Source organism: Patiria miniata, unplaced genomic scaffold, assembly GCF_015706575.1.
Source record: "Patiria miniata isolate m_02_andy unplaced genomic scaffold, ASM1570657v1 HiC_scaffold_20, whole genome shotgun sequence".
Taxonomy (NCBI): domain Eukaryota; kingdom Metazoa; phylum Echinodermata; class Asteroidea; order Valvatida; family Asterinidae; genus Patiria; species Patiria miniata.
Genome location: NW_024037059.1, coordinates 3,874,745 through 3,890,093, shown reverse-complemented (window position 1 = coordinate 3,890,093; position 15,349 = coordinate 3,874,745). Strand labels below are relative to the sequence as shown.

The 15,349-nt window shown below is 40.5% G+C and overlaps 1 protein-coding gene across 3 annotated transcripts in view; it reads right to left on the bottom strand.

Annotated features, from left to right (window-relative positions):
- The window catches only part of LOC119728348 (relaxin receptor 1-like), a 44,726-nt gene that overhangs the window by 22,550 nt on the left and 6,827 nt on the right, over nt 1-15,349 (bottom strand). For 2 of the 3 annotated variants that reach the window (XR_005271041.1, XM_038200552.1), the window contains exons 4-10: nt 14,573-14,644; nt 13,836-13,973; nt 8,376-8,459; nt 7,433-7,544; nt 2,138-2,206; nt 1,468-1,539; nt 771-842 (exon numbers count right to left, since the gene is read on the bottom strand). Coding sequence is in view for 2 of the 3 variants with exons in the window: in XM_038200552.1 (XP_038056480.1) it covers nt 771-842; nt 1,468-1,539; nt 2,138-2,206; nt 7,433-7,544; nt 8,376-8,459; nt 13,836-13,973; nt 14,573-14,644 (619 nt within the window). In the remaining variant the exon portion in view is untranslated. The remainder of the gene's footprint in view (nt 1-770; nt 843-1,467; nt 1,540-2,137; nt 2,207-7,432; nt 7,545-8,375; nt 8,460-13,835; nt 13,974-14,572; nt 14,645-15,349) is intronic. The other variant, XM_038200553.1, reaches the window with a different exon arrangement.

Genomic DNA, 15,349 nt, shown 5'->3' with positions numbered 1-15,349 from the left:
CCTAAAACCACCGCTGTCCTGATCTAGTCAAAAAAATTTGGGATTTTTCTTTCGAGAGTTGTTCAAGATGCTTTTCAGTACTCATTTGTTGTTTACAGCGTAACTTTTGAATGTGGTTGTGGCATTGAAAATGGGATTTTTATAAAAGAAAACTAAAAACCTTAATAAAAAAATATCAAAACGTTGGATAACGTTGTTGAGTACTGTAATGATTCAACGACTGCGATTTATTTCATTCTGGAGGGGGGGGGGGGGGGGTCTCAAGGGTGGTCTCATAAAAATTCCCGTCTGGAATTTTCTAGACACATTAAATTGTCGTTAAGTTTCACTCTCGGCTTATCGGTGAGAATGTTCTCACTGCGAGTGTGATTGGCCCCTCTCTGCCAAATATTTCGACCCGGTTTCTTCCCACGCCAGAACTTCAAATGCCTTGGTAGACACTTTGCAGGCGTATTGCACGCTTGTAATCAAATCCTTGTTTATCATGACAAATATAACTGTTCGATAAAACAAATAGGTAAAACATAGCGCTCAGGTTTGTTATCATCACGACGACAAAAAAAAATGCATTATTCCAAAGAATTTGATTACTGTGTTATTTTTTTTGCTGTAGTTGTAATTTCTCAAACTGTTCTTTTCGCTGAATGCGAGTGAACTTCAGTGAATTCACATGCTGGGGAAAACTGTCATGTACATATTGAGAAACCGTCAACATAACATTTCTTTCGGTGGTTTTTTTTTTTGGTCATCTAGAATTCGATTGTACTTACAGCCACGTGAGGTTCTGCAGAAAGCGGAATGTCCCAGGAGTTATTGTAGAAATTCTGTTCGTAGACAGGTACCTGATATTTATACATGAAAAAAAGTTTGACGAGAAAAAGAAAGGATTTGTATTCGTTTCAAGCCCACAGCCAGTGAAGCACAACACAACACAACGCATCGCAACGCAACGCAACACAACGAAACGCAACACAACACAACACAACACAACAAAACACAATACAACACAACAAAACACAACAAAACACAATACAACACAACAAAACACAGCACAATACAACACAACACAACGCAACGCAACGCAACACAACACAACACAACACAACAAAATAAAAGAAACTAAAACTACCGGTTATAACCCCCCAAAACAAAACAAAACAAAACCAAACACCAAAAAACAAAACAAAAAACCCTTAAACTGCACCATGGGCAACATGACTCTTGAACTTTAATTCTCCATTCGATTTCCAATGTTACTTGTCAAACTCAGAGAATCAAGAACATGCATGGCGAAAATAAAGAGTGGAACCGGCAGGTTTAACGCAAATTCGTCCCGCTGAAATGAAATGTATATGCGGTCAGACAGAAAACACACCATTTAAGCTAGTTGAAAAACATTGTTTCAAGAGTAACATAATCCCTGTTCGAACCAAAGTGTGAGTAAGTCTTGTTCTGGTTATTACTTACAGTTTGTCGAGATCCGTCAGACCTCGAAAGACGTCCCGCGGCAACTCCCGGATCCCGTTCTGCATTAGATTCCTAATGAAGAGGAAATTGAAGACACGTAATGCATCAAACACGAGTCACGCTGAAACTGAAGAGACCTTAACTATATTGTTTTCGTGAAACAAGTCGTGCTTGTCCATTGTGACAACACCAGATATCGATATGTATAGTATTTCAATGACCTGGTCCTCACTCATGACACGGTTATTTCACTAGTAGAACAAGGACGTTCAATTCAAAAATTAAAACAATAATTACAAGACAAGGTCCGAACATCATCAGTAGCTAAGCAAATGTAATCAAGTCCGCAGACAGAAACTATTACGTAATTCAGACAGTTTGGGCGATCTGACAACTCGGTAGTACGCTAGATAGTGATGGGATTGTGCCTTTGATGATACAAGCATGGCATTTGGCACAGTCAGAGCATGTCATGAGAAAGATATTTGGCTATAGGACCACCGGAGATTTGTCCTTTCATATCCTAGATTTTGAAAGGGCTACATGCAGAATTTCACTAAAACAAAAAGTCTCAATGTTTGGGTTTCGTTTTTTTAATCACCCTGTACGATAGCAAGATTAGGTACATATTTACATTGTATATCACATGTACACTATACAGTCCACTTACAGCGATCCCAGCTTGGTGTATCTTTCGAAGGCACCGTCTTCCAAGTGCACCATGTTACCGTTCAAGTTTCTGTGGCGACGAGACAATTTCATAGTTACTATTGCACGAATGAACAGCGAATCATGTAAAACTATTTTTTGGCAAATACAAAAACTTAAAAAAAAAGAAAAAAAAAACAATTTTAATGAAAACAAAAGACCAAAATCAAACCAAAAAGAAGTCCGATTTCGTTCCTTCTACTCCGGGAAGGAGAGATTAACGTAATTATTCAAATTTAACATTGCGCGGACTCCGTTATGGCTCGCCTAAAAGTTATTACAATGATTGAATTTCCCTTTTTTCGTTCCACGACTCGTGAATCCACCGAGTGTTAGATTTCATCCTCTTATCACGCTGATATTTAACAACATTTCTGGACAAAAAATGCCTTAAGCTTTGGAACTAAATATTCCCATGATCCCTTGTTTACGACGGTACAAAACAAGACTGTTTATGAGTTGATCGACCTCGGGCGCTTGGTACACGTGCGATACGTGACTGCAACTCCGGTATGCTGGATCAAGCATTTTAGGTCAATTGCATAAGGCGAAAATATTGCCACGCCATTTCAAGTGCTAAATTATTGACTAAGTAACAGTTACACGTATTGAACTCTATACAAATGTCCCCTTCCACGGTGATAAACACAGAGACGCGAAGGACCTTTTGGGCGCCACCTTCAATTGCGCGATTTTGCGGACCAAGCGCGATACGTAATTATGTATACGCCCTGTGTACATAATACAGACTCCAAAGTTTGACATTAGGATTAAATCTTGCTTCTGCACTGGTCCCATGTCCTCAGATGTAAGAACGTCAATGAAGGTGCTGTTAACCAATCCATCTGCCCAGATTTCCAGCTAAAACGCGAACAAGCGCGATACAAATGCCCTTCCATAGGGGTAAAGCGCCCTCTCTTGGTCACGCACAGAGTCTATACGCAAACGATGGATCTCTCAAGCGTTCTTGACTATACATAGGGCTACCTGTTCTCTTTCTCAGAAAAATATATTCTGTGCTATACATGCAGCAACGTTAAATGTAAGATCGACCTTAATCTATATAATGCCGAAGCCAATTCAATAAAATGATCCCCAGATGAAGGTTTTTTTCTTCTCGAGATAACGTCTCACTCTTCTCGGTCCTACCCGCAAAGCTTCTATAATTACACGCAGGTGTACTTTCCTAAGCATTCGTCGGTTACAGAGAAAACGTAAAGGGTCAGTGCCGCACGACTAAATCCCCACATCGCAGCACTTCAAGGAATTGGGTGAGGTCTGGTTTTTCACTGAGCTCTGTAGGGTTTTCATTCCATCAAGCTGAATAAAAGGGCCGCCGGCTATAAGAAGGGGGATTGAAATAAGGTGTAATGATGACTGACACTCGATCGTGCAGGGGTAATTTTATTACGAAGCTGAACGAAAACTACACCCGTCGCATGATTGTGTGGGATAATGCGATCTCTGAGGGCAGCTCATTCAAAACAGGAGAAAAGAAATTAGCCCCTAATGTTGTTACATGCACTGCGAAGAGAGACGCAGACACATATAGGCTAGTTACAATAACATATATCTATTCTTGTGGGATATCACGAGATCTCGCGAGATACCATGGCGACAACCGCGAGAGACCGCGACTGGCCCCTGCAGAGATTTCGCGGTAATTACAGGAAGTCGTGTCGATTGGGAAAGCTAAGGCGATTTTTTCGTTCACTTTGATTGGAACACTCTGCCGCCATTATTAACCATCTGTTCAGGATTGCTACATCGCTGCAGATGACAACTGCGTTCAACAAATCATATCTAGGCTTGTTTTGAGGGTGTGTGTTTTTAGGTAAGCATGAAAAATATTGGCGTCACAGAACTACTCTTCGGATGTGAGTCAGTTGGGACACAAACGCCTATAAAAATAGGCCTGAAGCATTGTTGACGTCCCGCTTTCTTTACATGTGCGCTTTCCTGTACGAGCCAGGTGGGGGCCAAGCCAAGCTGCCAAAAAAAAGCGTACATGTAAGCAAAGTGTGACGTCATTATGACGCGGTCTTATATTGCTCGTGACTCCCACTCCGACTCCGACTCTGACTCGAGACCGACTCGGGTCCCATTTTCCGTGAATCGGACTCGGACTCGAGTCACGACGACAAGCCGCGTCATATTAGAGGGCATCAACAATACATGCATTTCCAATTCATTAAATCAGAGAAAAGCTGTGAAAAACATTATATCCAATATACAGTTAGGGATATTAAATGTGACTCGTGACTGCGACTCGGATTCGACCTTTGTGACTCGTGACTCGGACTCGACCTGCATGACTCGGGACTTGGACTCGGACTCGATGTTTGGTTACTCAAATACAAGTCTGTTATGACGTCGTTATGTCTTTGGTCTATTGTTTTTAAATCGCAATTAGTTTGAGTACCGTAATTTTAAATTGATCGGATATGCAAACTTGCGTCGCAATGCAATGATGCCCATGTTATGCATTTGAATGCACCCAAGCCCAATACAGATTGTTTTTTTTCCTGCCTTTTGAACCAAATTGGATGGTGCCTATATATGAGTAAACCATTGCTGCAATTTGGACAGCTTGCTGGATATTTGAATCCCCCCTGAAGGGAACATTTGTATATAAAAACATTTTGGCTGAATCCTTTGGCCATAAAATTATTTGAAAGATTGGGCTTTTACGTCGAAGTAATTTGGACGAGATTAAAAGCTGCGCTTCGCATGACATGTTTTTTTTCTTTCAGTGCACGCGCACGGCAAAGCTCTGAAACGGCTCATGCTTAGGCTAGCCGAGAGAGCGGGGACGGTTGCCCGTTCTTGATCCCCTGAACCCATGTTCGCTTGATGAAATGAGATTATTTTCGATCGCATGGGGAAATTGACGGATCTCTCCACCAGATTGACCGATTGCGAACCGAGGCAAATCAAGTGTGGTGCCGGTCCCTCCTCGGGAGGTTTTTTTTCCACAAACACCTGTCGTTAGCTTGTCGCTCGCTCCCGGGGTCTGGGGCGGTTTAATCTCGGTGCGAGCAGAACCCGTTCGCCGCGATCTCGCGGACTTTCAACGGAACCTATAATGATATTCTGCATTGGAACCTAATGATATTCGCTACTCAATGGGTTCATGTTGCGAAGTTGCGGGGAAGGGGTAGTAAAACCCTTCTCCCATGAGCCCTTTCCCTAGTCTATGTAATAGATTACATTTGAGCAGATTCGCTGATTACGCAAGACGGCAGCATCTTGACAGCTATATTTTGACCAATCAGCGGGCGCTTTCTATATCAGGTTTTCGGACATTCACCCGTTGTCGCGTAATAGACATGGATAAAAAAAACCGTGTCACGCGCTCTGTATTATGTTACGCGATATGCGCCCGGCTGTTGTTTTATTACAAAACACTGCATTCAAATTGACCAATCAAACCATTAGTTTGGGAACGAAATGACGTCAAGATTTAGTAAAGTCGACTCCGATTGGCTGAGGCGCGACTCCCATAAATCTGCATGCTTTGACACATCAGACGTTAACCAGTATACTTGGCTTCGTGAATAACGGGTGATACTCGGACTACCCTTCCCCCTCCTCCAGAATAAAAATAGGGAAAAAGGGCAATACACGAAAATGGAGTTGAATTTCTTTTGGATTAGCGGAGACGAATACGAAGAAGAAAAAGAAACAATGAGAACCATAACAATGCTTTTGTGCTTCAGACTTCGAAAACCTAATATTTAAAGACGAAAATATCGGTACGGGTGCAACAGACGTCGCCATGAACATATTTATGGACAGCATTTTCTGAAGTCATTTGATGTTCAAACCTTAGTTATATTAACGATCGATGGCCAGAAACACAAGAAAGAATTGTGATACATTTACACGTGTCGATAGGTCTACTTCAACCATTAACACGGCTTATTTAGTTCCGTGTAAAAGGAACAAATTGCGGAATATTGTTCGTCAAAGGTTTTGTTATGTTATGTAGGCCTATACGCTTTTTGACCGTCTGATCACACCTGATGCTAATGACGAGTGTCCTTGCCCCTTCCGAGTGTTGGAAAAACGAAGACGTAATTTGAACAGCGTGAAAATCAGCCCACTAGCTGGCGAATCAACTCCACGGCATGTCTTCTCACCAGACGTCCTCAAACCAATGCATAAATTACCTCTGTACTTCAACCGAAAGACTGATAATCCTTCAGTCTCCGGAATTAGCGAACACAAATAGGCCTACACGGTATTATTTGTTTTTGAAAGTCAAAAATTCGCTTGCAGAGAGAAAACTCGTCAGTGCAGCCAATTTGCTTAATGGCCATCGATAGATTATTCGGTTTTGTTATTAACATGTAGATTAATGTTTGTACAGTACAACAACATTAAAAAAACCGTGAATGTGATTTACAAAAAAACGTTGATTCACTTAGAAAAAAATAACATAATAATCACATAACGATCTCGCATTTGTTTTCATATACATTGCCGAAACTATGTTTAATTGTGGTGAAAATTTCCGTATTAATTTGATACAGTACAGATTAGAAAAATAATGAAATATGAAGAGGTTTCCTGATTCGTGGGACCTCTTCCGGCCTCCGTACTTTTAGCTTTGTAAAACTTGGCAGCTGTTCAAGACGTATATGCCTTTTTGCATGGCAACGCATAACTTGCCTTACCAAAACTATTATGGTCCCGCTGCCACGCCAATTTGCAAGAAAACATCGCACCAGAATTCGAAACTTAGGCTAGTTTGATTACGTCTTAAATGTAAGAACCATTATATTTTTTCCCCATTTAGAATGATTTTCTCCCATTATTTTCTGATACCACTTTTCTCGATGCTCTGGCGATGTGGTCACAAACATTACTTTGACGCCAAGGAATTTTTACGAAATTTTGGCTTCGTCTCCAGCCTCGGCTTCATCTCCGATTTCAGAATCATTCAGAAGACCAAATGGTAACACTCTTACCTACGTCCTCATACTATAGATCCCCCCCAGTTAATAGTCCCACAATGAGCCTGACTCATCTTCTAGTCTTGTATCTCCCGAAGCCCAAGTCCAAGATAAAACCGATGTTTCAAAAACACTCAAGAGTAACCGCAGAAGGCTGGGTGAAAATAATAAGAAATCCAAGAGCTCAAAATATTCTTGCAGCTATACACACATGCGGCAGGTTGATAAGAAGATGCTAAAAATATATCCAATCTTTGAGGAATTTCTATTTCAAGCAAACAAGAGGAGATAATACTCACAAGCGCGTCAGGTTTGCCGAGACGCTCTGCGGTACCTGGGTCAAATTGACCTGGATGCACTTCAATTCGGTCTCCTCGAAACACACGCAGACGTCAGGGAACCCGTACAGACCTGATCAAAAAAGACGTAGGGCAAAAAATCATGGGACTTATCTCCAACTCTCTCAAAATAAGTTTATGATAAATATATGGGTTGGGTGTGTGAAATTCGTGCTCAGTTTAATATGGAATTGTTTTATAAAAAAAGTGCGAGTGTGAACAAAAAGCTCTGGCCGTGTTGCAAGTAGCTTGCATGAAAGACTTGCATGAAATCGATCAAAATGATCCATGCCAGAGCTGACAATGCGACGCCGAAAAAATGCAACGCCGATGGCACATATGAAACACCATAATTTTGGTCAATTTTCCGGGACAGACAGACCGACCACCAAGTGAAATATAGAAGCTCCGCCAGAGCTTAACAATAGGAAGTGGTTAGAGAAACCTCTGAAATCTCCTGTCGAGAAGTCCCCCTTAGGAGAATGAAAATAGGCATCATGAAATCCCTTAGGAAGAAAGAAAATAGTTATCAGAAACCACTCAGCTGGTAGAAATAGGTAGTGGCAATCGGTACTCCCTAGGAGGATAACAAATGTGAGTGCACAATAAGCTCTGGCCGTGTTGCAAGAAGTCTTGCATGACAGTCTTGCATGAAATCGATCAAAATGATCCCTGCCAGATCTTAAAATGAAATCCATCACATTGATCCCTGCCAGAGCTTAAAAATACGACCCCGTAAAAATGCGACGTCAAGGGCACATATGGAACACCATAATTTTGGTCAATTTTCCGGGGACAGACAGACAGACAGGCAGACAGACGACGGACCGACCAACCACCAAGTGACATATAGAAGCTACTGCCAGAGCTTAAAAAGACAGCCAACGGGTTTTTCCAAACTCACCACACTCCTGGTTGATCTGCCAATCTAGGTCCACTGGGACGGGGTTCTGTTCGTCGAAGGTTTTAATCCAGCCCTCGTTATGTTCTGAAAGATATATGCCAATGGTCATGATTACATGTCACTGTTTAGGCCTATATAATTATTTAATTAAATGTGCAGAAGATTCTTTAAGATGTTTCAAAATACAATCTCTGTGTTTTTCGTCTTTGTTGGAACCTGCCAAAAAAACACCCCCAGAATCAATCTTTATACGTTGCGGTATGCGCGGAAGGCTTTTTGAGGGATTTCACGTCATTGCAGATAATACATACCCACAGCAATTCAATGAATGGATGTTTCAAAACAGGGCATTTTGGCGGTAAAATCAACATTATAGTTAAGAACCATTTGAAGTCAGAAAAGTAAACATTATCTTATTGGTCTCTGGTAAGGTCACATGTTTACACATAAACAAGGTATGACTTGCTTTACATGTGTACCCACAAAATTGATGTTTTAAAGCCTGGTATTTGATGTTCAAACCGACACTACACTGTACTAAACTACCATTTGAATTCAGAAAGGTTACCATTATTGTGTGTACACAATAATTCAATTTGATTTCTATGTACACCAACAAGTTCAACTTGCTTTACATGTATATCCACAAGTTCAATTTGCTTTACATGTACATCCACAAGTTCAATTTGCTTTACATGTACATCCACAAGTTCAATTTGCTTTACATGTACATCCACAAGTTCAATTTGCTTTACATGTACATCCACAAGCTCAATTTGCTTTATATGTACATCCACAAGTTCAAGTTGCTTTACATGTACATCCAAAAGTTCAATTAGCTTTACATGTACATCCACAAGTTCAATTTGCTTTATATGTACATCCACAAATTCAATTTGCTTTACATGTACATACACAAGTGCAATTTGCTTTACATGTACACCCACAAAGATTCAAGAAATAGATGTTTCAAAACCGAGAATTTGGCGTACGAATCAGGAGTAAGCAAGAACCATTTGAAATTAAAAATATAAAAATTGATAGAATTTGTCATTGCAAGGCTTAACATTCATGTTTGCTCAGAAAGAAGCCAATAATATTGTGACACACTCTATAAAAATATCAGATTTGATTTAAAAGGAGTGAAACTGACAAACAATATTACAGCCCAAAAAATGCTGTAAATAGGAAACTAATATGATATGATTCAAATGTGTTTTAGACAGTGAGAAAAATCGGCCAGAATTGTGACTATTTCTTTTTAAAGACAAATAGAGTATCTAAAAATAATCCCAATCACCCGATACTTGCTGTATACAACCGTGTTTATGCAACCAAATGTTTGTAACGATCTGGAGACAGGTGGGTTTGAAGGAACAAATAGGAAGTCCTGACAAAGCAGTTGATCTCCGCGAGTGTCAGGCCGATGCCGAGCGGAGATTCCTCTTAAGCCCGGCCCACCTGGCCCCGGCTTCCGCCGCCAGGCCACTCGCTGAAATCATGCCTTCCTGCCTTCGCCATTATTCAGACGGAATCAATATTTCTTAAACGGGGTGTCAAAATGCCGTATTATTTTCTTTCCAAAATGAGTGCTGTGAAAATATTCTATCGGAGGTATCGGTTCTCTCAAGACTCCGTCGACTGCCCAGCCGGCCGTGAGAGATTTCCTTTCCAAGTGTTGAAGGTTATTGCTTGAAATAAACCATTGTGAGGTGATTTTGTTTTTTAATTTTAAAATTAGATTTAGTTTTCAATTGGTGATCCAAAAGTGAGGATACAGCCCCTAAACACTTACTAGAATTCTTGATGTGAACATTTACCAAGAATTCTTGGTGTTAACACAATGAAGGACCAAACATCAAAGCCTTTTACTCATGTTTCTTGACGAAAACAGTTAAATTTCACCCCCCTTTTTTTTTTTTTTTTTACATTCGTTTAATGTTCAAAGTTCGACAAGATTTTAGACGGTTCTCCACGTTTATAACTTATTCTGTTGTTATCCCTCAACCTAATGAACGAAATGTGTTGTTGGTTACGAACTTTCACCGAGAAACCAAGCCGCTAAATCGGTCAAGATAGTTACAAATTCGTGTAGTTTTATGCGTTGAGTTGCAGGACGTTTGATCGAATCTCAATACTTCAAATGTATACTTAACATGAAAACAATGTTTAAGACGACCAGATACAATGCAGAGAGGGTTCCTTTAAACAGTTTAATAACTGGTTTTTTTTCAGGACGGCATGCCCTTCAAGCCTTTAAAATAGTACAGTGAACTGGCAACAAAGCCAGGCCTTTAGAGTAATTACATGTAAACCTAACGCCAGAAATGCCTCCTCTCCCAATCACTCATTCATAATAGCGAACATAATACACGAGCCCATGTTTGATATTTCCATTTCCGCACATACACACGCAGAATTTGTCATATCGTCCCAAAATAATACACCCCAACAAATCAGGAGCATTAAATTGTTCCCGACCGCTCCCGGGTTGTACCACAGCTGAATGTGAGCAAAATGCTACACAAATAGACACTGGAAGCTTGGGAAAATAGCTCGAAGCTTTCGTCGTACGTTTGACAGAAACCATATTGCGGACTCTTCTTTTGTGTGTGTGTTCTGTTAGCGCTAGGCTTTAATCAAATGTAGCGTTAGTGAAGATGCAATCTCTCTCTCTGTCTGTAAGAAACAATGAAATAGTGGTCGATGCTTACAGTAATAGAAGAGCATTTGGTACCATCACGACAATGACGTTCAAGTTTCCAATTTTGAGGACACTGAATCTGATTTTCGATCACTCAGAAACAAATTGCACTTTCTAATTTATCAGGTCTCTGTTCTTTTGGTGTGTCAAATGCATCCATTATCAGCTATAAATAGAATAATTTTGAACTTGCTTTGGAATCTCGACTCCACGAAGTAAGGTCACGTGATATCGTTCCAGACACAATCAATAATTCAGCTCTTCTGAGTTATGAGCACGTCCAACATATCGAAAGGTTTACCACTTGACTGGAACAGTGTTCGGTGCTTATGCTTTTAGGAATTGCATAAATATCTCATTGCTCTTTACTCGTGCGACCGAACTCTCATTTTGTGGGGGTGTGCCACAGTACGTTACTTTTCAGGCAAACTTCAAATGGACCTGTCGGGCAAATTGGTACTGCCATCAAATTTCTGGTTTATTATAGGGAACTTGTTGGTGACAAGAGACGTGCTCTTATTTCGCAGTCAGTCTATTTCAAAGGTGGTTGTAAATGTGCCCCGATGTCGTCAAACCGAAATGATTTGGGCTCGGACAGCCAGCACACGTCTAGAACCGATGACGCTCTCTAGCTGGGCTTGATATCCGCACCGACATTCAATCAATCACTGACAGCTAATGTTGCCTTGCGAAACCCGCACAGCGCTTTTATTAAAAGCTGCGAATTGCTCATCATGTCGCCGTCGGAATCGGCTGACCTTTAACCAAAAAAAAAGAAAAAAAAAAGCACCGGCACGTGCTATCACCATCACATTCGTTTTTTTCTTCCATTGTTTTTTTGCTCATTTCCTTTGCTCTTGAAATTGGCCTATCTGAATCTCACTTCCTGAACGTAAAAATGCCGCCGTAGTTTTAAGACCAACAACACTACATCTAAACAGAACACTTTAAATATGAAACGTCGGCAGACAGGTGGGCTCTAAACCAACAATAGATCACGTGTTTCAATGCTTAATTTACATGATATAGATCATTAATTGAGCAACCTCTGAGTGCAATACCACGTCATGGCGTCATTTTTTTTCTCAAAAGAACTCCGGAGTTCCAATAATCTGCAGATTGAGTCGCATAATTTTATCAAAATTTAAAGGGCTAGTGCCGGTGAAAGTAATTAACTTAAACAGTGCTCATTATCGCCGTTTTGTATGAGTTTTTCTTTTTCTTTCGGGGGAGAGGGTTGCTTTAATACCAGGATAACTCTGAGTTGGAGTGATGAAATCAATCAAACATTAGCTGTGATAGTTACAATGTATCACCAGACGGTGTTGTTTTTTAAAGTCACAACTGGCATTCATTTTTAAAGGGATTAGCTACAAATCCAATAGTGATTAGGTTAATCCTCCTGTGATTAACCGTGGCGTTTCACATTATATTTCTTTTCCAACCAATTTATCATTTTGCTTGCGGACTGATTACATACCAAATAGGCAGATGGGGCACTAGCTTTATGGCGTTGTATGTTTCCAAGGGCCAATCGGATACTACAGTACTCAATGTGCATGCGGTTGCGGTGTATACCTGTTCAAATGCTTCTGCATCGTTTAATGAAATGAAAAAGCAACAAAGCCACAGGGATTCGGCATAATTGTTTATTCCCTTACAGGTTCAGACTAAATTTAGGCTGATGTAGACGACGACCGTTTCATGTGAATGTGGCATGACAGTAAAGTTAGGTGTTGTTTCTACATTTGCACATTTATCATCGAAATGGTATCTCAAACATTCTCAATTCAGTTATCAGCTATCGTATCACATATCCCCTCGCGTGGTACCCGAGGGCAAACAGAATATGACATGGAACGGTTGGAACATTGAGACATTTCTCAAGTTTCGCATGTTGTTGTGTTGATCAGGAAACAACTGCTTCTCTCATGACCGAGCTTGCGAATATCGCCATTTCACACTCCACACTCTGTATGCAAACGTCTTGGTACCAAACACTGACTAGTCTGGTCACAGACTCTTGTGCATGATGGATAGAACGGAAGTCGAAGTCAATTTTTTGATAATTTTTTTTTCTTCATCCATGTTACAAAATATTGTACCGGTATTGCTGTCTGTTCTTTCCCAAAAGCCTACTAATTGCCTTGACCGCGGACAAGCCTTGTGAGGAAACAAAACAAATGCGTGAAAAAACTGCCCTGCACTGACCAGCTCTATTCAACAGGCTAAACCAGCAGTGTGGTTGCAAAGGCCGATTTCTAACAATTACGTAATACTTTATTTTAAAATGAAACAACATGCACACAGACATGTTTTGGGGACGTTTTCGAACGATTTCTTCCCGACTTTACGGTCAGCTTTACCAGCACCCAGAATTGACGTTTCGGCATCGATGACGGCGATTTTTTTCACTGACATGAATGAATGTCTTCTTCTGTAATAATTTAACATTTCAATCATACTAAGCATATATTCTGAGAAACACAACGTTTAAAAGGCCATGTTTTTTTTTTGGGGGGGGGTGCATGAATTTCACTGCTCTGTTATAGCGTCCAAGTACGTAATCGGATTAACTTTGTTTAACAAGCCCGACGCAAATTAGGCCTTCGCAACCACACGGCTGAAACCACAAGCAAAAGTGACTCAGTGAGTTGGTGAGGTACAAAGAGGGACTGTAGACTGGCACCTCGAGAACCAGCAACAAAATGCACCGGGGTTTGGTAAGTGTCTTCGGGCCGTGAAGTTCAACTCACCGCACTCGGTCTCGTCCGCGTTGTTGCCGCAGTCGTCCTCACCGTTGCATTGGTATTTCTGGGCGACGCAGTGAGTCAGGTTGCCACACCGGAACTCCCCTTTGGGACAAGTGTACTCTGACGAAAACCCAATCAACTCTGAAAGTAAAAAAAAAAAAAATCAAAAAAAAAAAAAAAATCGGAATTAATTTGATCATGATCTTGAATTTCGAATCAGCAGTGGTTATTCCAGCAAATTGATTCGGTTATTATCGACTTTGACTCTATTTTGCCATCAAATGTGACCGGTACTGCACTGAAGCAAAACGAGGAATGTTCCCCAAAACCTTGTTTCCAGTACTCTGCGCTCGAAATCGAATCATGGGGGGGGGGGGGGAACTTCACAGAAGTTTTGGAAAACCTGACGATTTGTAGCAATACTTAAAGGTACCACAGAAAATCCTACGAGTTGCTCTTAAATGTGATGTAAATGTATATCACAAAGTCAAAGCCAAGGTTATTCCTCATTATGCTATAGCCAGTCACAAACACACATGGAAGACACAAAATGTGAAGAGTTTTTTCTTCTTCAATGGACTTTTTTCAAATGGTACACACACAAAAGTCTATTACAGAAACGAATTTGTGTTATGTCTTGTTATGTAAGCATGTTGTGGCAGACTGAACTCGCATTTTTTTTGGTGGGCAAAGCAAGAAACATGGGGGCGGAAATGGTGGCCGAAGTTCGAAATACCAACCTTCGTATTCAGTTTTGACTGTTGCAGGAATGAACTCATTGTTCCCTGGTTGTGCCACATCATTCCCAGTAACTTTTACACCAGGCAAAAGGAATCGAGATGTGGTTGATTACCAAAGGGGAACATGCAACATAAAAATGGAAAACAACAAAAGTCATACCGTGAAACAAAACATAAACATGTATCACCACATCATTGGCATGAACAGCGGAGCTAATTTTAAACTGAGGTCATGGAATTCAGTATCAAAAATATCCAGTGACTGGCCCAACAGATAAAAATAAACCCATACCTATTTGCGCATTTCTTGTTGATGGAATCACGATCATGTTTCATAAATACCTTGTCCTTTAAAACTATACATGTTTGATATTCAGTACATGTAAATGCATTGAAATCAAGTCGGTGACCGATATGAATTGATTCAAATTGGTTTTGGAAAGACCGACTTTTCTTCGAACTTTTAAATATGTATCACAATATTGTGTTTATAGTCGTTTAAAGTCAGTCCAAATATAGCAAAGCTGTGTTATCTTTCCTGCTATTGTATTATAAGTGCTGTAATAGTTGTTGACACTTAGTGCGCAAAAGGTAGTTTATGGCCAGTCGCAGGGTTTGCACGGAATACGGCTTCGTGCAAAGGTTTTGGCTCTTTCGTACACAAAATATTGGAATAAGTAGTGGCCGGTCTTAAACAAGGTGTTAAGGACCGGTTTTAAAGTCTGGACGCTGATAATGACCAGATCCGAAGACAGTTTATAGTTTTGTTTTCGAATT